General features: G+C 36.1%; 1 protein-coding gene across 4 annotated transcripts in view; it reads right to left on the bottom strand.

The window, feature by feature from the left end:
• The window catches only part of ARHGEF4 (Rho guanine nucleotide exchange factor 4), a 187,498-nt gene that overhangs the window by 122,481 nt on the left and 38,388 nt on the right, over positions 1-26,629 (bottom strand). For all 4 annotated transcript variants that reach the window (XR_009155769.1, XM_058188542.1, XM_058188540.1 and 1 more), the window contains exon 3: positions 366-4,547. Coding sequence is in view for 3 of the 4 variants with exons in the window: in XM_058188542.1 (XP_058044525.1) it covers positions 366-4,547 (4,182 nt within the window). In the remaining variant the exon portion in view is untranslated. The remainder of the gene's footprint in view (positions 1-365; positions 4,548-26,629) is intronic.

The raw sequence follows: 26,629 nt of genomic DNA, 5'->3' as shown, positions 1-26,629 counted from the left end.
TTTCAGCACCATTTTTCAAAGGTCATTTCTGAAAGCAATACCATATCCTCACATACTTATGAAACATGAAAATGAACTAGTTACCTCTAAATATTTTTTTCTGAACAGTTTTGTAACCAGAATCTTAAATTATTGTTTCATCTTATTTCCAAATTATCTAAAGAATTTACACAAATGAATAGTTCTGATGCCATATGTCTTTGTGAGCAAGTTTCTAAAGTTATTTCAAAACATGAAATTTATAATGTTGAGCATGACATCCAGATTAACCCAAAATTACACATGAAGTACGTAACAAAAAATTTTTTTAATCCTTCTCCATACATTCTGGGCCAATACACATAATCTCCTGCAGAGCAACTCACCTCATCTCTGATTATATCACTCATTGAAGTAGTAGTATTTAAGCTGATCTGTGACTGGCTGCTTATCCCACTGTCTTCTCTCAAATAGTCATTATCTAATGAGTGCATGGACTGCAAGAAACTAGATCTGGGTTTCAATGTCTTTGGCCTCTCAGGTGCTTCCAAACCGCCATCAATAATAGAGATATTTCCCAGAGATATCAATGAAGTTGAACTTAATTTACCAGGATAATGGAAGCCCATGCGCTGATGAGCAGTTCGAGGACTCTGTGGCTTGGGACTCATAGGCCTGCATGGCATATCTTTACGTTCATACATTGACAACTGGGGGCAAGAAGGAGTGAAATGGGGAAATGATGACTGCAGATCAATTGGAATAATTGGAGATTTCAGCCAGAATTCTTCATAGGAGGTATTCCCATCATTCCCCCTCATTTTCTCTTTCCCACTACAATCTGGGCTATAGGATGACTCTCTCCTCTTCCTCCTGGTGTCTATAGGTAGAAAGTCAGCAGGCCCAAAGGAATAGGAATGACCACCTCCTGTAGATGAGTCATTAGAAACACTGTATTTAAAAAATTCTTGTCCAGTTTGATACTCCTTTTTTTCCTTCAATGTTTTTCTACTAAAGTTTCCAGAGTTCCTATTTAAACAGGGATTTTGCTTCAGACTCTCTGCCTCCTTGTTTTTTAGAAAAGCTTTCCAAGATTGGTGCACTTTCACTTTTTCATTTTTTAATGAAATTTTTGGACTCTGTTGAGCATTTTCCTTTTCCAGAGTTTTAGATTCAAAAAAACTTGAAAAGGATCTATGAGCCAAGGCCAAACGGCTCCGGAATTTTTTGCTATCTATGTTTTTGTTACATTTAAAATCATTTTCTGGAGAGGATTTCTGGACTTCAGGGAACTCAGTAAACTCATTATTGTTGTTCTCTACAAATCCTAAAGTTGTTCCTTCCCCATATTTTACCCTGGCTAACATGGGAGAAGAAGAATATGTGCCTGCACTTTCTAAGAGTGTCCGACCAGAGCTAGAAGCTTTTCTCAGACTCATTCTATTGAAAAGTCCAGCAGGCCTTTCATAGAATAAATCGTCGTCATCTGAATATTCTGCAAGGCATTGATCCTTGTTTTGCAAAGTAGAACTGGATGAACTGAGGTCTTTCCAATTATCTTCTACTTCATCTACTTCATCTGCTTTATCACTATCAAATGTTACTTCCTTAGTTTTCATATTATCTTGATTGTCAGGAGATGTTAGCTTAGATTTCCTGAAAGATGCCATCTTGGGGAAAACTAAAAATTTAGAATACTTAACAGACCTTTCTACGGCACCCACTTTGTTGATTCTCTGCACTGCCTTATAGAAACTATTGTTACTACCAAAAAAACTAATTATATTATTGTCCATCTCTTCACAATTTGCACTTCCCATGCTGATATTATCTAGGCCACTGGTGCTATTATCTTGTGTGTCGGTTTTCACTGAAGTGTCACAGATATCTGGATTCACATTCATGTCGTAGTTTTTACTAATGCACTTTGAATTTTCTGTTGAAAAAACTTTATCTGATTCTGATTTGAGAGAAAGAGCAATTTCCTCATGTATTACATCACAGATTTTGGAGTCTTCCTCCCCATTAATTTGCTTACTTCCTTGAAGATGAGTCTCATGATCATCAACAATGTCTTGGCACAATATATTTGTACTATTTATTTCCTGTGTTCTTGCAATATTTACACAAGAATCCTGTTCTGCATTTGTAGTCATAGATTCATCTGTTGCTGTATAGCCATGAGTTTGAGATTCATGGTTTGTTATTTGTACTGTCTTTAGGACAGAAGCACCATTCAACTGACATGGTTTTCTTAGCGATATGTCTCTCTTTGTTGCAGGCAAGGCCAAGGATAAAATATCTATGCACCCCTCTTCTTTCCAAGTTTGCGCAGTACTTTCTAAAAGTAAATTAGTTGTAGATGTATTGTTCACCAAACTAGTTTCCATAGATTTTGCAGAGACTGGCAAAGACAATGAGTGCAGCATGTTTGCATCTGCTTCACAATGTGTGTTTCTTGAACTTTCTTCAGGAGCCATCTTAACTAGGAATTCATCTTCATTGTATGGCAACATCTGCACAGAAAACATGTCATTTGTACAACTAGACTTTCCATTTGGAGATTCTTCTGATTTTGTGGCATCCATGATGGTGATGAGATGAGAGTTTGAATTCTCCTGCTCTGGTATCTCAGTAAATTTAGATAAAGAGTTCTCAACTTCAACATTTGTTTGCAATAGTTCTTGACCAGGGGTTTCCATCAATAAAGCTTTTAACTCAGTAATGTTATCTGATTTTTCCTTCTGGCATATATAATGTGGTATTAGTGCTACTTCAAAAGCAGCAACATCAACATCTTCACCATTACTGCAATTGCAAGCCTTATTTTCTATATCATTGAGATGATTCAAAGGATATCTTAATATATTGGATGTACTGGATTTCTGTTCTCTAGAATCTTTTCCATTTGATGTCAGAATCTCAACTGCCTTCTCTTGGCCTACATTTGACCCATATTTACTTCTCACTTCAGATGCTCTAAGAAAAGCCTCAAGGTTTTGGGTTTTGATGCATTTGCTTTCCTTGTTCACATCTGCATTAATCATGGAAGCATGAACAACACAAGTATGATTGTATTTATTTGCCACATTGCATTTATCTATGTATCTTTCTGAGACATGAACATCCCAGTTGTGAGATTCAGAACTCAACCCTTTAATTTCTATCTGATCCTTTGATTTCAGATGTTCTTTTAACACTACATTGGCATTTACATGCGTTGATATACATCCCATATTTGAAAATTTCTTCTTTTTAGAATTGTTTTCTGAGGAATTTGGCAGCTGGGACAATACCAAAGACTGACATTCAGATGTATCTGGTCCTTTTGTTGTAAGGCCACAGAGCTGGGATTTGTTGGTTCCATGGGAGTTTTCTGTTTGCTTCTGTACATTTTTATTTGAAATCAAGTGAGGAGTAAGAAATAACCCTTTGATATTTGTATCTTTTTCCACTTTTAAGGATGTTTTTGAACAGTCTATGTTTTCCTTAATATGAACATGATCTGGTTCTTTTAGGAACAATGTGGAGCATGATTGGCTTAATTTATCTGCCAGACAAAGGCAATCATTGATATGTTCTTTAATATCTTGACCATTTATATTTCCAGGAGAACTATGCCATGATTTCATTGCCAAATTTCCTGGCTTTGTTGAAGGCACCAAAAATGTAGATTTAAAATCTGTGAGTTTCTGCTTTCTGCCATACAAATTTGTTTCTACAGTTTTTTCACTGTCAAAAATATTCTTCTGACTATACTCAGTATTAAATATACAATCTTTTTTATACCTCATTTTGGAAGATTTGTTATAGCTTTTCCAACTTCCATTTGTTTCTAAATGAATATTAGGTAAACTGTTTCGGGAAACTGTTTCTGAGCAGGAACAGCAAGTTTCAGAAAAATTCAAAGAGCTTTCAGAGTTTGTTCTGAGATTAACCAATGTTACTGCTTCTGGGCTCATTCTCTCTTTGTTACTGGCACCTTTAATTTGATCCTCTGAATGGATATAGAAGTGTGCCTCTCTGTTTGCAGCTCTTGTCCCCACTTTTAACAAAGCTTCAGTCTGTAACACAAAATCATTTTTATTAGCCTTTGACCCTGTGGATGTAATACTGTAAGGTAATACCTGCTCCTTTCCTTTGATGTCTTCAATTTTGGATTCTGGTGCTAATAAGTCCAATGCATATTTGCTTGTTGCTACATGTAAGACTGAAGGGAATTCTACACTTTCCTTCTGAATAAATCCAAACTCTTTTGTGAAATACTTGAGAGGAGACCTATCTCCTTTTGTTTTGGAATACTTATGCCATGATTCTTCTATTTCTGAAGAAAGATTGGCTTCTCTAGTGCCATCACTGGCAATGGACTCAGAGTCTGACACACTTTCATAAGGCTCTGTCTTGATATCTGACAGTGATTCGCTTTGATGTGACTGGGTTTCAAAATAGTCTTCATCTGTTTCCTGGCCTGATCCACATATCTCCAGCTCTGGTGTATCTGTGATTGAAGAATTCTGGTCTTCTTCGATCTCTCCTTCACTTGTGCAGTTGTCAGCTGGCTCTGAGGCCTATAAAAAAATGAGAAATTAATCAACAATAGAGTCTTGTATTAAGAAGATTAATTTATAACAGGTACGGTTCCCATTGCTCTCCCCAGAATTGCAACAGAAGAGAGAATTTGATACCTTAGAAAACTTAGAACTCTGTCGTCTTCGACAAGACCTAAGTTTAACTCATAGAATCATCTATTATAATGTCCTTCCTGTTAAAGACTACTTCAGCTTTAATTGCAACAATACAAGAGCAACCAACAGATTTAAACTTAATGTTAACCGCTTTAATCTAGATTGCAGAAAATATGACTTCTGTAACAGAATCATCAGTGCTTGGAATACTTTACCTGACTCTGTGGTCTCTTCCCATAATCCTAAAAGCTTTATCCAAAAACTTTCTACTATTGACCTCACCCCATTCCTAAGAGGACCATAAGGGGTGTGCATAAGCGCACAAACGTGCCTACCGTTCCTGTCCTATTGTTTTTCTTTTCTTTTCTTTTCTTCTTCCTATATATATATTGGTGCTTATACCTCCTAATATTTACTCATATATATGTTTATATACTATATAATCCTTTTTATATGATGTTGTGACAAAAATAAATAAATAAAATAAAATACCTCAAATGCAGTGTTGACTGAAAAATTTTTCAGAGTTGACATTTAAATAAATTGCTAAGGTTGAGAAACAATGCTGTAATTGCCCATAAGAGCACATTGTACAATGCCATTGGTGGCATTTTGTGGACATTGTACTGTATTGTGCAAAAGCTAAACCATATCTTCCAAACAATTCTCAAAACTACTTTAATATTTGGTGTATTTTTAATGGTCATTACAATGCTTTGTAATCTATACAATTTACAAGTAGAGTGCTTTGGTTGGAGTAATTTTTCATATTTGAAGATAACGCATCCTCTTACCTTTCTTTTCAGCATTTATCTTTGTTACAGATTTTTTTTTTAATGATAGAAATTCTCTGTTATGTGGAAGGGAAATCTGCCACACCCCACTTGGTTGGTATTCAAACTGTACTGTACTGTACTGATAGTCAATGCATACTAAATCAATTGAGATTAAATGTCATCTGTTCCAACTAAATAACAGTTAATTTCTCAAAAATGTGAATGTATAAAGTTTAGTGGCTCCCTCTACTGGACAATTCTAAATATGTTTACATTTGTCAGCTTTTGCATTAAGCATTTGTCAAAAGATTTAAAACTATTTTAAATCTTTAAAACTATTTTATGTATGGTGTTTTTAACTTTGTATATGTGCTTGATGCTTCATTTAATATTAGAAATATATATATAATTTGTTTGATATTTTATTGCAGATCATTTAACTACATAATAATTTATGACAAATAAATTAATAGAAATGGCCAGAACTGCAGTAGAGATCATTAATAAGTGGTGTTGGGTTTTTTGTCCTTGAAAAATATAGTCTCTGTCTTCTGTCAAGGATATGTATTTCCCAGTACTAGAATCAAGAAAAACATATTCACACTGAATTTATATAACTTTCTTTTTCTTCCTCATTATGACCCAATTTTTAAATAACAAATTACGCTTAAAAATTATGGTTCAATTGTAGCTACATTGTAAACCACCAGCCCCTTCCTGGAAAATGAGGTTAAAAGCTAAGATCAAGATAATTCGGACAGAGGTTAATCAGCTGATAGAATTACAGAAGGTGTGAAGATTAACAATAAGACTCAGCTACTGAAAGAAATATAAGAGCCTGACTCTATCTAAAGTTTACAACAGGGGTGTCAAACTCAAGGCCCACAGGCCAGATCCAGCCTGCGGAGTGCTCCTTCGCTGTGCACCCTGTACAGAGCGAAGGAGCAGCTCGCTGTGCCTCTGCCAGCAAAAACGGAGTTCAGGGGGGGGGATGCGCTGCCCTCTCAAGCTCTGAGCCTCTGTGGCTCAGACTGGTAAGACAGTCTGTTTTAACAGCAGCTGCTTGCAATTACTGCAAGTTCAAGTCCCACCAGGCCCAAGGTTGACTCAGCCTTCCATCCTTTATAAGGTAGGTAAAATGAGGACCCAGATTGTTGGGGGCAATAAGTTGACTTTGTATATAATATACAAATGGATGAAGACTATTGCTTGATATAGTGTAAGCCGCCCTAAGTCTTTGGAGAAGGGCGGGATATAAATGCAAATAAAAAAAAAAGCTCCTCCCAAGCTCTGTTTTCACTGGCAGAGAGCTGCAGGAGGATCCCCCCAGTACCATACGGGACACCACAGGTGCCCCAACATGTTGAGGGCAGCTGTCAACACGTTGAGCTGGCCATGCCCACCCTGCCCCTCCCCACACCCCGAGGTCAAAAACAAAATTAACAGCATTGGCTACCAAGCTAATGAGATATACTAGAGAAGCAAAGGCAAAAGGATAGATGCTTGTTCTCCAAAGAGCCATCCAACTGAAAAGCAACAACAAAGTAACAGCAAAGCCCAGTAACAGAAGACAGTGAACAGTACTAGAAGAACATATGGAAGAAACAGTCCACATAACACTGTTGCAAAGTGGCTGCAGGACTGGAGAACAGACCACTGAAATCTCCTAGAACAAGAAGCAGTCACCATCACAGTAGCAGACACCCAGCAGCAGTTTAAAAACATGAAGAGCTGGACAGCACCTGGCCCAGACATGATCCACACCTACAGGCTAAAGAATGCCTAGCAGCTTAGAGGAACAAGCTGCAGGCTCCCACTCAGACTAGCTAACACAAGGAAGAATAGTGCTGATTATGAAAGAGCCCTACAAGGAAACAGTACCATTCAACCAGCCAACAACCTGCTTCCCAACAACATGGAAAGTCCTATCAAGCATCACAGCAACCAAGCTAAAGGAACATACAGCTCAGAAGGGCATTGGGAATAACACCAGAGCCACAAAACACCAGTTGCTCATAGATAGATCAAGATTCAAAGTCTAGACCAACCAATCTGAGCACAGCTGAAATGGTGACAGAAAAGCCTATGTCTCAATGCTACATACATAGATTTGTGCTTACCAGGCACTACTCAAAGTTGTTAAATCCCTCCTTCAATGGGGTATAGAAGACAACACTGGAAGTCAACTCAAGACAATTCATATAAGTAGCCATCAAGTGCAAGATATACCAAGTTGATGCACTGTTATTGCTAGTGCTCTGCATAGGCTTGAACCCCCTCACCTAGATAATTCCAAGGATGGGATATTGGTACAAGTTCAGGAGTGGAAGCTACCATTCAGCTACTTTTTCTGAATGGATGACACCAGGCTGTATGCTAAGAATAAATGAGACATCAACTTGCTGATCTACCTGAATCTACAGGGAGGACTTTAGGATATCAGACTGGAGAAGTGTAGCCAGATCACAGTCAAGTGAGAAAAGATAGTTATGATTGATGATGTAGACAATAGTAGGCAATACAGCAGACACACACAGCAGATACAAATATCTTAGTATCCTATAGTCACACAGGAACCATAATGAGAAGACAAGGAAAACAACAACATCCAAATATCACCAAAGGATAAGGCAGGTCATGAAGAGACAAATCAGTGGGACAACAAGATCCATGCCATCAAAATGTTTTTAAACTGCCAGTAATCAGATACTCTGCCCGTGAAGTGAGCTGGCCAAAGGAGGACATAGAAGCTGACAATGTGAAGATCTGAAGCTCCTCACAATGTACAGAGGTTTCTATCCAAATTCAACAGCTCAGATGTAGCTGAGGTGGTAGACATTTGAAAATCCTATCAATGGCTGGAAAGGCTGGATTAAAAGACAGCATTGAGACACTGATCATAGCAGCATAGGAACAGACACTAAGCACCAGATCCATAGAAGCAGAGGTCTATCACATAAGACAGGAAGTAAGGTGCAGACTATACAGAGGAGAAAAACCAACACACAGAAGTAAGTAAGTCCGAAGACGTCTCCGTGGTCATGTCACCAGCATGACTCAACACCAAAGGCACACGGAACGCTGTTACCTTCCCACCAAAGGTGGTCCCTATTTTTCTACTTGCATTTTTTACGTGCTTTCGAACTGCTAGGTTGGCAGAAGCTGGGACAAGTAATAGGAGCTCACCCTGTTACACGGCACTAGGGATTCGAAACACTGAACTACCGAACTTTCAATTGACAAGCTCAGTATCTTACCCACTAAGCCACCTAGTACAGTATTAGGAACAGCTAAAATATTGTGCAGAACCCTTAAACTCCCAGCAGAGGACCCAAGATTGAGGTAGATACTTACTAAGGGTGAGGAGGATTTTTTTCCTTTTTAAATATATTTCTGTATTAGATTTTTGTATTATTCATACTTCTTTGATATAATCTTTAATAAGCAACCATCATAAACTTTTTTCCCTTAAACCACTTGTGTCTTAGGTCACTGTTAGAGAATTACCCTGCGGAATTCTGACAGAATTAAGGCTGCAAGAAAATATTCATTTCAGCCCAGAGCAAAACTCATAGTGTTCTAAGCAATCTGTTTCTTGTAATAGTGTTAGCAATATGAATTTGACTTTTCCACAAAGTCATTCACACTTAATTGAAAAACAAGGAGAACCAGCACAATCTTGACACACCCTCATTGGGTGCACAAAGAGCATCTTCCCAGGTGATTGATGTAGTAAGGTTCTTCCCCAGCAGTTAACTTGCTTGCAACTTGTCTATCTTAATGCAAACAAGAAGTAGGTGTCTATGATTCAGTCATGCAGCCTCCACAAATTCTAGTCCTTGGAAACCTTCCACAGCAAGATATTTTGTCACAATCAAAAACCCAACTGTCCTTTGACAGGAAGTAATATAAAAAAACAAACAAAAAAAATGAAGAAAGATGCCAGTTCTACCGCATAACATTTATTGGATACATGGCTCCATGCCAAGTATCTTCACGTTGAAGTTTCTCCAGAAAAAAAGGATTAATTATAGTAATTTCAAACCAATGTTTAAATATCTAACACTACAAATTGTAAGAAATAATCGCTTTAGAATAGCAGCATAAGGTATAATAATTAATACACCCGAATAATACCATTGTACTAATGAAAATTTATACCATTGCAATCCTATGTCCATATGACAACCACAAGTCAGACATTGGCCAAAATACAAGCAGTTCTAGGTCATCCAGAGTCTTTGACTGAAGTGCATACCAATTTTAGTAAATAAACTAAAATACTTCAAAATGGTGGAAGTGAATTCTATAGTGAATGTATAAGTGCAATGAGCAAAAAGAAAAAACTTAAGAAACAGGAGGAAGAGTTGCTACCAAAATAATGGTAAAATAAAATTAGTACTGGCATTTGTGAGTTTGGTTTCCTAGTCTTGGAAGGCTGACAATATTATATATTTCTCTTAAAAAGTATGCTATTGCCTTATCTAGATATTTTATTTATTTATTTATTTATCTGAATATTTTTTTAAAAAAAATCATTTGGCTGAAATCCTCATCTATAATATAACAACAGAGTTGGAAGGGACCTTGGAGGCCTTCTAGTCCAACCCCCTGCCCAGGCAGGAAACCCTACACCATCTCAGTTATCCAACATTTTCTTAAAAATTTCCAGTGTTGGAGCATTCACAACTTCTGCAGGCAAGTCGTTCCACTTATTAATTGTTCTAACTGTCAGAAAATTTCTCCTTAGTTCTAAGTTGCTTCTTTCTTTGATCAGTTTCCACCCATTGCTTCTTGTTCTACCCTCAGGTGCTTTGGAGAACAGCCCGACTTCCTCTTCTTTGTGGCAACCCCTGAGATATTGGAACACTGCTATCATGTCTCCCCTAGTCCTTCTTTTTATTAAACTACATACCCAGTTCCTGCAACCGTTCTTCATATGTTTTAGCCTCCAGTCCCCTCATCATCTTTGTTGCTCTTCTCTGCACTCTAAATTGTTCATAGCAACAACGACCAATCTAAATTGTTCATAGCAAATAAACAGAAATAAATGAATACATCATTATCAATCAAAAGTTGATGGTGCTCCGGAAACCAGAAACAAATTAACAGGTTGCTTTTAAAAAGGATGGAAGAAGCAGTTAATTTGAAATTTTAAACTTAGCCTATGCTATTAAACTATCCTAGAATGATAACCAATATGTTAGCTCCTTACATATAATATTTATCATTTTTATGTTACTTGCATTATGGAATAAGTCATTTAGGCCATTGGGTCTACTTCTCAAATTAAAGCATCACACGCAGACAGCTCTTTCAATTCTCCCCCAACAGCTCTAGGAAAGGGAAGCCTCTCTGTAATGGGATCTATCATACCACTGCTCTTACTTGTAGGAAGCTTTTCTTTCATTCAGCTTAAGAAGATTATCCATATTCTTCTTTCTTGGGCAATGAAAAACAACCAGAAAGCACATTACTCAGAATGGAGCCTGACCAAGTACTCCTTGTACTCTTTCCCATGGATTGGCAAATAGCTAAACTTGCATTTCCCTTTTTACCAGCTATGTCACACTGTTCATTCATATTAATCTTTTTCACAAGTACTGTTAACAATGCAAGTATCCACCAATACAGGCACATTTATATTTTTAATAGAATACCTCTTCTTAAATAAAAACATCTATTCCTTTCTCTTACATAAATACTACATGATTTTAAACCTAACTTCTAATTTCTCGAGACGTTTTTGGATTTTGCTTCTCTATTAGCTGCCTCTACCCAGTTTTTAGTCATTTGTAAGTTTGATAAGCATTCCTTCGACTTATCAAACATATAAAAAATGAAATACCATACAACATAATTAATATTAGTGTGTCAAAAGTGCATCATCAAATGTGCTGTTAAAAACATACCAATTTGCTTGATGCCCTAAACTGCATTATGCTGTGGCAATTGTGGAAAGTTTTTTTGACCAGACAGCCTTTAGTTCCATGTGACCATTGTGACAGCACTCCTTTTCCTGTCCTTTGCTGCAACTTTCCATAATGTTGAAAGTATTTCATTCTCCAGTTTCTACAGCTGATAATCTGATGTTTCCATTGATCTACTGCTGATGATATTCTAGTTGGTGCTGCTTTGAAAGCTGTTTCCATTTGTGAGCCAAGCTCTATGGCTCTGGATAGAGTCAGTGAATTTGTTTGGGTAAAGAGAGTCTCCCTAATTCTCCAATCTCTTGCTTTCTCAATTAGCTGGTCAAGCACAAGTTCATCCTGAAAAGGTCCAAAGTCGCAGTGTAGTGCCAAGTCCCACAGAGCAGAAGCAAAACTCACAAAGGTTTCCCCAGGGAGCTGTGCCCGTTGACGAAAGCAGAGCCTCTGGATCCTCTTGAAAACATTTTGCCTGAATTCAAAACCTTTCTGAAACTCGTTGATAGGGTCAAAACAGGTAATAGATCCCAGCTTTGTAACCATCTTCTGATTTCCCCAACCGAGCTGGTGGGGACGATAATTCTCCATTTTCTCCAATCCTAAAGTTAAGTTGCTTGTATTTCTGTGAAAAAACCAATTGAAGCAGGAAGGCGTATGAATCCACCGTCCTCCAGAGCCACACTGAGGCATAAGTGGCAGTAAACACCTTACTTTCCCAATGAACAGAGCAGGTTTAGTCAGCAAATTTAAATCAAGACATTTCTCCATTGAAATACCTGACCTGTAATTTGTCACTTGAGCATCTCCACCCTTTAATGCATTTATTCCTGAACAGCATCCAGAATGTCAGAGCTATAAGGAATTAAAATTCTTTAAACAATAAGCAAAGGGGAAGGATATCAATCCCCACTGTATGAAATAATCAGGTGGGGGGGACAGAAACGTATAAATCACAATGCAATCAAACCCTTCCCCCATTTTTTTTTACATTAAAAGAAATAAAAAATTACAGTAATCTGTTTTGCATGAATCCCAAATAGTTTAAAGTGTATTCACCCTCTCCTTTGGGGAGAGGTATACTAAATCAAAACTTTAGTCAATCTCTTCAATAGAATTTAGAATTTTCCATACACAGACTTGACAGATTCAATTAATTTTGCCCAGTACTGTAGCTTGTTGTTGTTAATTGCAAAGTTGTGTCTGACCCATCGTGACCCCATGGACAATGTTCCTCCAGGCTTTCCTGTCCTCTACCATCCTCTCCATTTAAGCTCACGCCTACTGCTTCAGTGACTCCATCCAGACACCTCATTCTCTGTCGTCACCTTCTTTTTTTGCCCTCAATCTTTCTCAGCATTAGGCTCTTCTCCAGTGAGTCCTTCCTTCTCATTAGGTGGCCAAATTATTTGAGTTTCATCTTTAGGACCTGGCCTTCTAAAGAGCAGTCAGAGTTGATCTCCTCTAGGACTGACCGGTTTGATTGCCTTGCAGTCCAAGCCTTTCTTATGGTCCAAATTTCATAGCCATACATTGCAACTGGGAAAACCATAGCTTTGACTATACACACTTTTGTTGGCAGGGTGATGTCTCTGCTTTTCAGTATGCTGTCTAGATTTTCCATAGCTTTCCTCCCCAGGATCAAGCGTCTTTTAATTTCTTGGCTACAGTCCCCATCTGTGGTGATCTTGGAGCCCAGGAAAATAAAATCTGTCACTACCTCCATTTTTCCCCATCTGTTTGCCAGGAAGTACTGTAGTTACAACTACCTTATCAATCATTCCAATGTCCCTTAAAAAGAGCTTGTGATTCTTTTCTATTCAAAACCTCTTTAGATGTATATTATCATTCCCCAATCTCCCTCACTCCAATTTCCACATCTTTTCATTCAGCAGTCCTTTTAAAAAAATGTGAACAATTAAAGTTCTGGCCTGACATTCCTGATTATCACAAATACATGAAACTTATGCTTCAGAATCTGGGCCAGGTTTCAGCTACGACTGCAGTAACACCTCTCTCCATGAATGCTAATATCCTGTTCAGAATTCAGGGCAGCATGTCTTTTGCAATTGCTGTACTGCAAGAGTGGCCACATTCAAAAGGAACCTCCGCTTCCATCAACATGACAGCAGATCCTTAGTACTACTAAGATACAAAATGATCATTGTCAATGACCACTAGTGCCCAGGATTCCACATTAAAACATACATTACATGTCAGTAAAATATCCAGATAATAATATCATTATTATTTCATACCATTACAACTTTATCAAAAAAAAAAAAACAACCCCAACCCCGTTTTGGAATTATTTGTTTCTGAGAGTTCCCTAGTATTGGGGAAAAGGGATGAGTTCCCTAAAGACTCTGAAAAATAATTACACAAATAATACAGCCTGTTCAACCTTGATTACAATAGAGTTTGGATAGAACATAGGTCTTAGAAAATACATAATTTTAGGAAGGAACTATATATTCAAGTGACTCAAATGAATTTTGGAAAGTAAAAATGTCAGAAATCTTGATTATTGTGGATCACATTGTAACAGCAGACGATCAACAGCTTTGCTAATCTTTTTCTTATGTTTCTTATTTGCTTGGTATAAACTCTGGCAGTTTCAGTACTGAGCTGTGCAATTCTCAACTTATTATTTTGTACATACAGTATCGAAAAAATGAGCCACATCTAATATTTTCAAGTATTTTGCCATCAGACTATACTTTTTCACAGAAAGTTCCTATTGTATTTTATCAAAGCAAATTTGCCCATTTTGTGTGCAAGGTGTTTCAGTGTTTTAGCTAATGACTAAGGCAATAGCTATGACTGACATTTGAAGAGGCAATACTAGAGATATTATTTTAAAAAAGTATATCACACAGATTATCTGGAGAATTTCCCGGTTAATACTAAGTTTCTTTTTTTTTTCTTCCATAGTGATTCCTGCCTACAGAAAATAACAGGTATATCCAGGATTTTATGATGTAACTGGAGAACAGTAGGTATAATCCAAAACAATAGATAATAATATAGGTAGTCCTCGATTTACGATCACAACTGAGCCAACATTTCTGATGCTAAGTGAGACATTTGTTAAGTGAGTTTTGCCCCATTTACAACCTTTCTTGCCACAATTGTTAAATGAATCACTGTAGTTACTAAGTTAGTAACATGATTGCTAAGTGAATCAGGCTTCCCCATTGATTTTGCTTTTCAGAAGTTTACAAAAGGTGATCACATGATCCTAGGACATTGCAATCATTATAAATATGAGTCAGTTGCCAAGCATATGAATTTTAAATATTTGACCATGGGGATGCTGCAACAGCCATAAGCATGAAAAACGGTCATAAGTCACCATTTTCAGTGCCATTGTAACTTCAAATGGTCACTAAATGAACTATTCTAAGTTGAAAATTACCTATGCATGACTTTCTCATCCAAATTTTAGAGCAAGAAGGGCAATATAATGAAAAAGTATTTAATAATATGTTAATCAGCTAGAGTTTAGTGAGAATAAAATAATGATCAATAAAAATAAATAGCAATCCATTTGTCAGATAAAAGAATATACCAACATATACAAGTCATCCTTGTTGGTAATCACAATTCAGACCAGCAATTTGGTCATTAGAAAAAGTTGTTGCTAAGTGAAACTATAACTGAACTTATGATCTTACTTCAGCTTTCCTTTGCTTTACCAAGCTGCAAAGGTCATAAATGCAATGATGGGTCACAAAGTGACTTTCTAATCTCCATAGTAACCACAAATGGTCACTAAATGAAGCAGTTGCTAAACCAGGACTACCTGTATAAAAGATAGTTTCATCTGCTTTCCCAATTAGGAAAATAAAAAGATTTACAGTAGTTCAAAGTCTCATTGATTCCAATAATGTCAGCTCCTTTAATTTGAGAATCCTTTTTCTAAAGGGCCTTGAGAATCCTTTTTCTAAAGAAAGGCAACCCTTTCTTTATGAAGCTTCTAGCACAGTATACTTGTAAAGCTGGATCTTAATATTTTCTGGCAATATTTATCAAGGTTTCTGAAAATGCAGGGAACAGTTTCATTTTGGATCCTTCTACTCCATGTAGTAGTGCCATTCTAAATACAGAACAACATGAAAATCTTTTGATCTACTTCATTACAAACACACTTTTGTATTATACATACAGTACACCCATCATTTCCATATAATTGGGATTTGAAAGCTGCAAATTACCCTTTGTTTATTATTATGACAACCCACTTATACTGCATGCAGCTGAGCACCCTTCCAAATATGCATCTGCTGGATTTATCTGCAAGATGTACCAATTGAATTGAGCTATGGATGTTGAAGTAGAGATGAGAAAGAGGCCACTTACTAGAGGGCAGCAAAAAGTTAAGAGTTTATGTACCTCTTTGCTCCAACTTAACATTTATGCAGCCCAGATATCATAGCACTTATATAAACTACATACATTATGTTTGAATAAAATATCATTTTAAAAAAGAGTGTGAGCATGTAAAGGAATGATTCAGATGCTGCTGACTTAGAGCTCTTTCTCCTCCTACCAGCAATTTTTTATCCTGGCATAGGCACAATGCTGGCAAATAGTGAGATCCTTAATTGCAATCTAAAGCGCATATTAAAGACAGAAATGTATTATTTCCTTTGGCTTTGTTACTTTCTGCTGTGCTCAACATCTTCATCTATTAGGAAAACAATCACCGATCACTCTCCTTAAAGTAGGCTACATAGTTGTAGTAGGAGATAGGGGCGAAGACAGTTTTAAAAGATGGCTAGAACAGTGGCTTTAGATATATGTCAAAGTACATTCTTGTTTTGCATAGGTATATTCAAAGGGAATCCAATTGTCAACTAATAACAGATGGTAATCAGACTATCAAGTAGCATTCAGTATTCTTCCATAATAATACTAAACCACGTTAAAAAAGAACTTAATGTGTGTTTAGTGCTATTCCAAAATAACTTTAAACCCATGTTTAGAAGTATCAAACTATCAACTGATATCAGATGAAAGTTGGCCTCCTTTTGAAAATATAATTACCACTATTCTAATCAGCAGTAATCATGCATTCAGAAGAAGTCCAAACAACAGCTAACAGATATAGAGATACAGTATAGGTTACAACAACAGCTCTCTTCCCTGCCAGCCAGCCACCCGTACTTCAGTGCACAGAACAAGGCAGAAAATTCAAAACAATCTGACTGAAAAGAAACAGAATGAAATTTAAAAGAGATTAATGCACTTAGATGTCAAAAATCAAGGATAGTCAATTGGGAAATAGAAACCAATGACTAATTTAATTAAGTCAACTATCTGGAATGCACTGAGCAGGATTGGTCTTAATGGCCTAAGTACCCTTTTTCTATTCCATGGTGCCATGATTTTTATATCCTGTGATGACATCTGTAATACCATCCAATATCTACATCTGCCTATCCCGGGGAAGGACTTGACAGGCAGACAAAAATGCCAAATGCAGTCTGAACATTTAGGTGTCTGTGTGACGAACAAAAAGAAAGCAAAGATAGCACCAATAGTAATATTGAAGGTGCCCTGAATGCAATTCCAAAACATCTGGAGCACCACTTGAGCACTATTGGAACTGACAAAATCACCATTGGTTAATTGGAAAAGGCAGCAATTAGAACAGCTGACTTAGTTACTTACTTGGAACAGCTTACATCCTGTGATGATACTTTTACAGTGACTTATTAAACAACATCTCCCTACCCCAGGCCTTTGGGAAGGTCTCGGCATGTGGACAAAAGTGAGAAATCCAGTCTAAATATCTGGCTGACCGTGTGACAAATCATCATAATAAAAGATAATACCAGCACTAACAGGCATTTTGGGTGCAATTCCAAAACACCTAGATCACCATTTAAACACCATTTTCATCGACAACATCACCAACAGTCAATTACAAAAGGCAACTTTATTTGAAATAACTTCATCTTGAAATGGTACCTTTAACACCATGAAATGACATTAGCAGGGACTCAATAGAGGGACATAAACACCAACTCCTGTCTAATCATCTGTCTGGCTGTGCAACAAATGATAATAATAGTAATTTTAAAAATGGGAATCTGGCAATGCAAAACATCAGCTGCCATCATGGTCTAATGAGCATTGGATTATCCCAATAGGAATTGTCAGAAAACGAAGATACAGGTGAGGGGAACTGCAGGGTTTTCTTGCAAACTGTCCCCCATCAGCTGAAGGAGAAAAGAGAAAGAGAAAGTGGACTACCCGATCCATTTAGGGACTATTCTCAGAAGCTTAACTTCTCATAAAGAGGTCTTCTGTGAGGGATCCTAGATACCATGAGGACACCCACAGCATACTCTTCAAAAATGCCAAAAGGATTGCTAACCATTGATGTACTGCAGTTGTTTGCATTGTCTATATAGAATTCAGGGTCACTTGTAGCACACTAACTGACTTCCCTTAATTATTGCTCTGTTTCAGAGCTTTCTTGTTAATGCAGAGAAGTCAGGGCGGAGAAGGTAGCATTGGCACACACATCCCTGCCTTCCTCCCTTTTTAAGATTTGAAAATGCATGAAGAGGCCTCACTACATGCAGCTTCTTTCAAAAACACCTGCCACATCCCAATAATTTCTTTGTAAATTAAAGGCTGCAAGATGTCTGTTTCACTGAATAAAGAAAGAAGAGAGTCTCTCGCATTCAGCCACCATACCTGAAGAACTGGAAAAGATTTAAGGAACACAAATATCTGTCTGTAGGAGTTAAGATTTCTAATCATTTTTTTCTGCCCACATTAATTGTTCTGCATTCCTATGAATCAGTTTCCTTGTTTCTGAATAATTTTATTACTTTTAATTATTATTTTTGAAGGGAAAAAGAATCAGGATGTACATGGAATATTTTGGTCCATCTGTGCAATGCAGAATGTATTTGTTTGCTTGTTGCGTGTGTTCTTTCTTTAAGAGTTTAAATATTTTAAAACTCAGGGGCATTTGGGAGTGGGTTCATATAAATAAATAAATAAAATATCCTGTGTCAGAACCATATTTCCCTTCTAATTTTTGAAATACAAACTGTTGGATTTCAAAGTGCTATTTAAGTTAGAGATCATAGCTTGTACAGAATAATGTCAATATACCTGCAGATCATAGGAACCCTGGAGCTTCCAAGGCTTAGATTGGTCTCTAATTTAATGGATCCAAATGGTTTCAAGAAGGCACTTGGCAATTTCCCCAACAACTTGGGAGGCAATTTCTCACCTGAGCTATAGAACATAGAGCTTGGTTAAATCTTGAACAAGATCATGGCACCATAGAGGCTTCTACCTAGTTGCCAATCCCATGTGGCCTCTGAGTTTACTGAGGACTTAATAAGGGAAATGGGGAATTCCAGTTGAGGAAACTGGTGATTATATGCATCTCCAAATGAGTGCAGACAATGACACAGCAACAACCAAAGAACCAGCAGCAAATTTGGTCCAACAGAGCCTCTCTGGATAAGTGGACAAGAAATCACCCACCTGTACTCCAGATGACTGCTCCTCACAAGGAGATTGAAGAACAGGAGAAACCATCAAACTCAACCACAATGATGCCTTTAAAGACACTAAATTCATCTAACCTCATTTTCTAATCACATTTGGATGTATAAGTATTTTAAACTTAAAAGACCTTTTCCAAACAACAAATCTTCTGAAAATCTTCTTGGTAAGTAAAACTTCATCCTGAAGTAGAAAAAAGTTAATTTAGTTTAAAGAATTTAAAAACATAACTAGATGGCAAAAAGCAAAATAATAATTCAGCCTAAGAAGTTTTAAATGGATAAAGGAACCAGACAAATTTGGAATATTTCAGACTTTAAAAAATTGAGTAAATAAAATAATATTTTTGTGAGAATATGAACTGTTTAGGCAGCAAGAAAAGAGATTGTTGGAAAATTGAAAATAAAGAAATTTGAGATTTTAAGAATCAACAGAAGTGGCAGTTTAAAAGATCTTTGAAGAATTGTGAAAGATCAGCTGTGACTTCTTTAAATATTCTTTTTTTCTAACCCTTTTCTTTCTTTTCTTTTGATTATTTTCTTTTTTCTTCACATGTTGTATTTCCTTTCTTTTCTATTTTTCTCTTTATTTCTGACTTTAGTTTGTTTTATCTTCCAGTCTAGCAAAATCTTTCAATAAAAAGTATTTTTTAAAAAGAAGTTAAGGAAACTGAAGTGACTGAAAAGATACTAGGAGCGATGGTGACAAAAAATCTAGAATGGGTGTTTTTCTTTTTTTTCCTATTGTATACTTTATCTTGTTATTACATAACCAGAGTCCATTTGAATTAGAAATATTGGAAAACAAAGAAGTTTTCAACTTGGAATGTAAAACAATATATTATACAGTGTGATATGAAAAAGGAAAGAAAAACAGATACATGTGTTTATATAAATAAGAGAAAGGCAAAGGATAAAATAGATCTGAATAAAGAGAGTCTGATCTTATAGACTGACCTTGATAATGGATGATCATGAATGGGAATTAAACTGCAGTTTTAGTTACGAATATAAAATTTAGAAAATATATTAGAAAATTTGAAGTGGTATCTTATACTGTACACTGTTGTGGGTGCATAATAAAATGAAAATTTGTAAGTTGTTAAAGTTGTGTGTTACACTCCAGTAAATAGTAATAATGAAAGATTTAGAAGTGAATTTTGAGAAAAATATGAAGCAATTTGAATTAATGTGATATGTGGGGGAAGTTATCTTGTTAGGTGATGTGAATGAATAAGTAAGAATGAGATAAGAAAGTACAGAAATAGTAACTGTAATTCAGACACCCAAAAATAAATGTGTATGATGAATGTTAAGTGTATGTTCATTTCAAATACATGCTTTAAACATAATACTATTCAAAGCATATTTAAAGCACAAAGTAAAGAAATTAATCTAAAAGCATTATTGATTTTTAATGAAAGGTTTAGTGAAACATTGACAGAATTACAAAAAGAAAGAAGGGTGAGAAAAGATTCTAAATGTAGGGCAGATTATTATTTGGTAGTGCCTTTATTTGATAGGAATAAAGAATCCAGTGTACATTGATTCCATGAAACAGAATGCTGCACAAAAATAGAAGAATTAATCCTTCAGGAGAATGGATGGAAAGAAGATACAGAAGCTATTGAGACAGTGAACAGGATTTTGTTTCAAACTGCCACAGATATTTATAAAGCAATACTAATAGAAAATATGAAATAGGATGCTTGGTAGAAGGATGAAATGAAAAAAGCTATGGATGAGGGAAAATGGATATAAGAGAGTGATTCAATTATGTTACCTAAATTAGGTACAACCAGTTTCTGAGCAGGTTAGAGGCCTTATATTATATTCTCTTGACTCTTTGTCATTTAATGTATTATGGATAAATGTATAAATAGTTTGTTGTAATCTTAGGAATGTGCTTTTCACGGATATGAATGTATTATGTATTTTTGAATGCAAACAATGCATTGCACTGAGCTCATATGATCTGCAGTGAATGTTAGATACACTGCATGATGCAACAAAACACTGAATCTAAAAATCAATGCATTGATAACTATGATATTTCTGTTTTACAGTGAAAATGGAATGAATGACTGAAAATTAATTGTGGAAAAAATGAACAAATATATGTCTTTATTTAGTTTGACAAAACAATTTTTAGAATGAAAACATGGATGGAAATTTTTTAAGATAAAAATACTGGTAGAAAGGTAGTGGGCCATATATAGTTGACTTTCAAGAAATAAATGCTTATCAAAAAAATGCACAAGAGCATGTTTGTGCTGTCTTTGTAACATGAAAGTTGGGTGAATATAAAGTAAACAGAAAGCAGTGTGAATGGGTTACCAAAGAAGTGTTCTAAAGAAAGACAAGATGAATGGATGGATGGATGGATGGATGGATAGATAGATAAAGAATGAATATGGATGAAATAAAAGATAAAAAATTAAAAAATATTGGAATGGTTTTGTTAAATACAATGAAATAATTGTGTCTTGTGTTTTAATACAAATATATGAAGGAAGAATGAATTTACTGAAAGGAAGAGAAAAGTCAAGGACATTGTGATTGGATGGAGCCGACGAGAGAGATGGAAAGCTGAAAGAATAAAAAGAATCTATAAATCAGATATTTAATATTTGATTTATATCTGATCAGGTAAATCAGATATATAAGATTGAAAGTATGGAATGTACAATGAATAATGTTCATATAAATTAGATTTAGTTAAGTTTCCTTTTCTTATACTTGCTGACTCCATTTTTAAAAAAACTTGCATACAACTTCACATGATTTTTCTGAACTTTGTACAACATTTCTTAGCCAATGAAGGAATAGTATGGATCAGTGATATATTCAAAATAATGGAGTTTATAAAAATACAATGAAACAGCATGACGTAGATCAGCAACTATATAAAGGAAGGAGCAAACTTGGAACTGAAAAGGTATCAGTCTCCATATAAGATATTGATAAAATTCTCCAAATATAGATTCAGAAAAAGGCTCATCACACTTTGTTTCAAGAGAAAGGCATATTATTAAAACAATTTCCTTCTTCTGGTCTCAGTTTGAAATCTCATAAAAATTGTGATTTCCTCATTTTTGCTATCCATAAGATTGGTGGATTTGGCAACTAAAGCCAACCTTGTTTGAGCTGCAAATTGTTCCCAAAGTTCTTAAAACTGTAAACATTTTACAATGTAAGTGATCTTGTTAGTTCCCTTAAACCACATGCAGCTGATTTTAAGAATTCAAGTGTAAAATCAGGGAGTCAGAAGAAAAGTCACTATCCCTAAACATGAACTGCAAAGGGTCTACTTTCTATTTATAGACATTTGCCAGAACTTCAATGGGGACAAATGATGAAAGCTATGTTGTGATTGGTAATGCAATTATCTGATATATACATATTTGTGTCTAATGCAAGAACAAAACAGAAAAGGACAGTGTTCATATTAGAACAATTTTCCATCATTGTGATTTTCACTGAATATCTATTTCTCCATAATAATTTTATTACTGTGGGGGGGAGCCCTAAATTGAGAAAATTGATGTCAAAGGCTGCCACCCACATGGGTCTGAAAAAGTCTGTGTCTCAGCCAATGGTGGAAGAACCTTTAGAAAGAGGTTGTCACGGATCTTTAATGAATAAACAAATAAGGTAAATTATGGTAAGACTCTAGGACAGGTGCTGAAGTGCATGCTTCTATACAGAAACATTTGCAAACATTAATTGCAAAAGCCTATATAAAAATATTTCATTTTTATTTTGCTTTCAGCCTAGACTATAGATAATGCATAAAGTAAGAACACTTTCTAAATATGTTACAATGCATGGCTGACAAGCAGAACTGGGTACTATCAGATCCCATTCATTTGAAAGGTGGCAAATAATTCACCTCTATAGATTCCCACTGTTGTGACCCAGACCCAAGTAGGTAGTAAGAAACTCAGTCCGTGAAAAAACAAACTTTATTCGAACAGCTGAGAATTACTTCATTCCCAGAATCGTTCAACACAAATTAAAACAAATGCCTCCCAACACAAGTTCCTCAGTTCTATCGCAAACCTTGGTCCAATTAGGCAAACTGCCAGAGGCCTTTCTTGGCAAATGTTCACAAGTCACAAAAATAAATGCAAGACATAGACAAAGCAGAAGACAAAGCTACCAATGTTGTTTTCTGGCAAAGCTCAAACGCCAGTGCTGGTCTATTTTAAGCCTTATGTAGGGCCAATCATCTCTTAGCCCTACTCCTGAGTTGTCCTTTTTGCTTGAGCTGCTCTTGCCTTCTGGCAGCTCTTCTCATGCATGCAGTAGGAACAGGCTCCTCCTGTTCCTCTGCCTCATCACTATCAGTCTCTGGAGGCTCTGGAGTCCGCACCTCACTTCCCGATAGTCCTGTCTGACTCTGTTGCCAGCTCTGGAGGCTGCTGACGGACCACAACACCCATCGTCTTGTATATTCATATAATAATGTCCAGCAAGAGTTGGAATCATCAGCTGTGATTTTCCTTGCTCATCAAATTAGGATGTTTTTTCTATCTCAGTTAGAGTACACTATCCCAAATCCCACCTAGGCTTTAAGTGTTATTAAAGGTAAAGATAAAGGTTCCCCTCGCACATATGTGCTAGTTGTTCCTGACTCTAGGGGGCGGTGCTCATCTCTGTTTCAAAGCCAAAGAGCCAGCGCTGTCCGAAGACATCTCATGTGGCCAGCATGACTAAGTGCCAAAGACACACGGAACGCTGTTACCTTCCCACCAAAGGTGGTCCCTAATTTTCTACTTGCATTTTTTACATGCTTTCAAACTGCTAGGTTGGCAGAAGCTGGGACAAGTAACGGGAGCTCATCCCATTACGCGGCACTAGGGATTCGAACTGCTGAACTGCCAACCTTTTGATCAACAAGCTCAGCATCTTAGCCACTGAGCCACCACATCCTTGTCCTTAAGTATTATTACCACCACAGAAATTGCCTGACAGGTTGTCAGCACAAGAAAGAGGTTGAGGGGAGGTCAGGGCAGCTGTCTGCCACTTTATCCTGTGGCCCTTCTTTCAGCCTGCAGCTTGTTATGAGCTAACAGGTGTGGAGTGGGGACATAGGATGAAATAGGGCAGAGCAATCAATAGAGAGTTCGCCGTCTTGTCTCCTCATGCTACAAGTGCTGGTATTGGCAGCAGCAAGTGACCCATAAAGTAGGAAAATGGTATAGTTCCCCTACCCCAAAACTAATAAAAATAATAATATAGTCAGGCACAATCCATATCAGCAGAAGCAGCTGAAAACCAGGCAAAAGCTAGTGACCCATAACTGGCAGAACCCAGATTTCTTTCCCCATTCAGATCAAATTTTGGACATCACAAGACTCATTTTATGAAGACAATGCTTGTCCTGCTTTTTAAGCACAGGCATAGTGCAGATCCAAAACTGCATTAAATTCAGGTATAAAAGGACCACAGGTAACATCTGGCAAGTACTTGAAAAGCTTCTGTCAAACATTACACAGGGAAAGGTCTGGCATCCTATTTTAGTGCCTTTTAATATGAGAATATCTTTAACATAGAAATATGGCTAAACTGGACTGCAAATCTGGATTTAGTGGATGTTAATGTGTCAGAATTTGTATGGAATAGACCACTTTTCTGTAAAGATTAATATCATTTGTGTGATGATTTTGTTGTACATATTATATAAATTTCTGCAACTGATATGTGTATTGTTTGCATACTTATATCATTAAGCAAATTATGCAAATCAGAAGTGAGTCTCCAATTTATAAGATGTACATGAATACCTCTATCTCTCGATTAATTCATTAAAACAAGATTTCACTATACACTATACAGATTTTCTCCCGTGGCCTGGATATTAAGAATCATAGAAAGGCTATACCCCATTTTCCCAGGCAGAATACTATGGCTAGAAGACAACTAACCAGAGTCCAGAGGACTCTTAGTCGCTTTAAGAAGTAACAAACTGCAAAAATACATGCCAGTATATTAGCCAGATATTTAAACACAACTGAGTTATATGTATGTATGAAAAACAGAATGTTTTGGGGGAGGGGCAAGCCAGCTATAAAAATAATTTGCTTTAAACAATAAACAAAATTTCATTTTTCATTCTCTTTAAAATGCCAAATTAATTCAAACATTCATATTTCTGTAATATTTTTAAATAAGTTTAATATTCATGAATTCTGAACTTTTATATCTGATTCAATTTCTCATATTTGAAAATATTAATACAGGTTAGTGTGACACCAACAGGCATTTGTATGAAATGCATATTTAACTGACAGTAGCTTTGCCTTTGAGATGCAAGATCTGGGATGATTACAGATAAGCCTCTTATTATGTGGTCACCTGCTTCATTCATAAGATTTTAGGGAGGGAAAGCTCAGAGGATACCATTCAACTATGCACTGCAGATTTTATTCATGTTTCTGGGTATGGCATTTAGCTTTCAAATGCTTTGAAAAAGAGATTTTGATCAACATTCAGACTATGGCAATATGGATATATGTACTGTAGATAGATGATAGATAGATAGATAGATAGATAGATAGATAGATAGATAGATAGATAGATAGATAGATAGATAGATAGATAGATAGATAGATAGATAGATCCTGGTTGACTGGTTTTATTATGGTATTAAGTATGTTTCTGGGCTCATTCAAGTAATATAGTGATACAATTCCATTTCTTGTCCTGAATCCAGTATTTGGGCTTTTTCAAGTGAACATGTCAATAAGTAAGGATTCTATGGAGATATTCACTCCTGCAGGAAAAGTAATGCTAATTCTACATCAGTGATTTTCAAACTTGACAACTTTAAGATGTGTGGATTTCAATTCCCAGAATTTCCAAGCCAGCATAAAGTCCACATATCAAAAAATGGCCAAGTATAAAAAGCATTATTTTATATTATGCCACAACTCCGTTGTGTTAGTAACAACTTCATGGCATCATGGGCCAGGGGATCATTTTGTTCCATAAGTGGATCTGGAAAAGATGTTGGTCCAAATGGCTCAAAAAATAAAAAATAAAATCTAGGAAAATAAATGGACTTGTTTATAAATCTTCTGATTAATCAGTCTGAAGACAAAGTGTAACCTTATTTTTATGCTTTGCTTTTATGTTTTGTTCTCATTTTAAAATTTATATTTCTGCTCTCATAGTTGCGTTGCATAGTACTACAGGATATTCCAAATCCCTTGGTAAGTCTTATGACTTATTAATGAAATAATTTCTATATCTGATTGGAACTTATCCAAATAAGATTTGAAAACCACGCTTATGTTATTTTTCTCTATTTTAATCCAAAAGGAAGCATAGAACGATATATTTTGGAATGACTGTGAAATAATCGATTCGTATAGGATGTGTTATTTTGTATGAAAAGAAGAAAATCCAGAAATGAACATAAACACTTCTAAAAAAACTTGCCCATAAAAGAAATGTTTTTCTACAAGAATTTTTTTCTACAAGTAACTCTCAAACAGCTAAGTTATAGCCTGATATGCAGTTACTTGTATCAAAGCAAATCAACTGTATGTTTCTGACAAGTCAATTAGATTCATAAAATGTGCAAAACATGTTTACACACATGTCAAGGAAATGTAATTGGTATGAGATAACATTGCTAAACTAATAGAGGCTAGTCTTTAGAGAATGGCTCCAGCCATCTACCTTTCCTCTAGCATTCACTGTTAAGGATTAAATTGTAG

This window comes from Ahaetulla prasina, chromosome 6, assembly GCF_028640845.1.
Source record: "Ahaetulla prasina isolate Xishuangbanna chromosome 6, ASM2864084v1, whole genome shotgun sequence".
Taxonomy (NCBI): Eukaryota; Metazoa; Chordata; class Lepidosauria; order Squamata; family Colubridae; genus Ahaetulla; species Ahaetulla prasina.
Note: the sequence above shows the minus strand (reverse complement) of the source record. Positions and strands in the feature narration are given on the sequence as shown.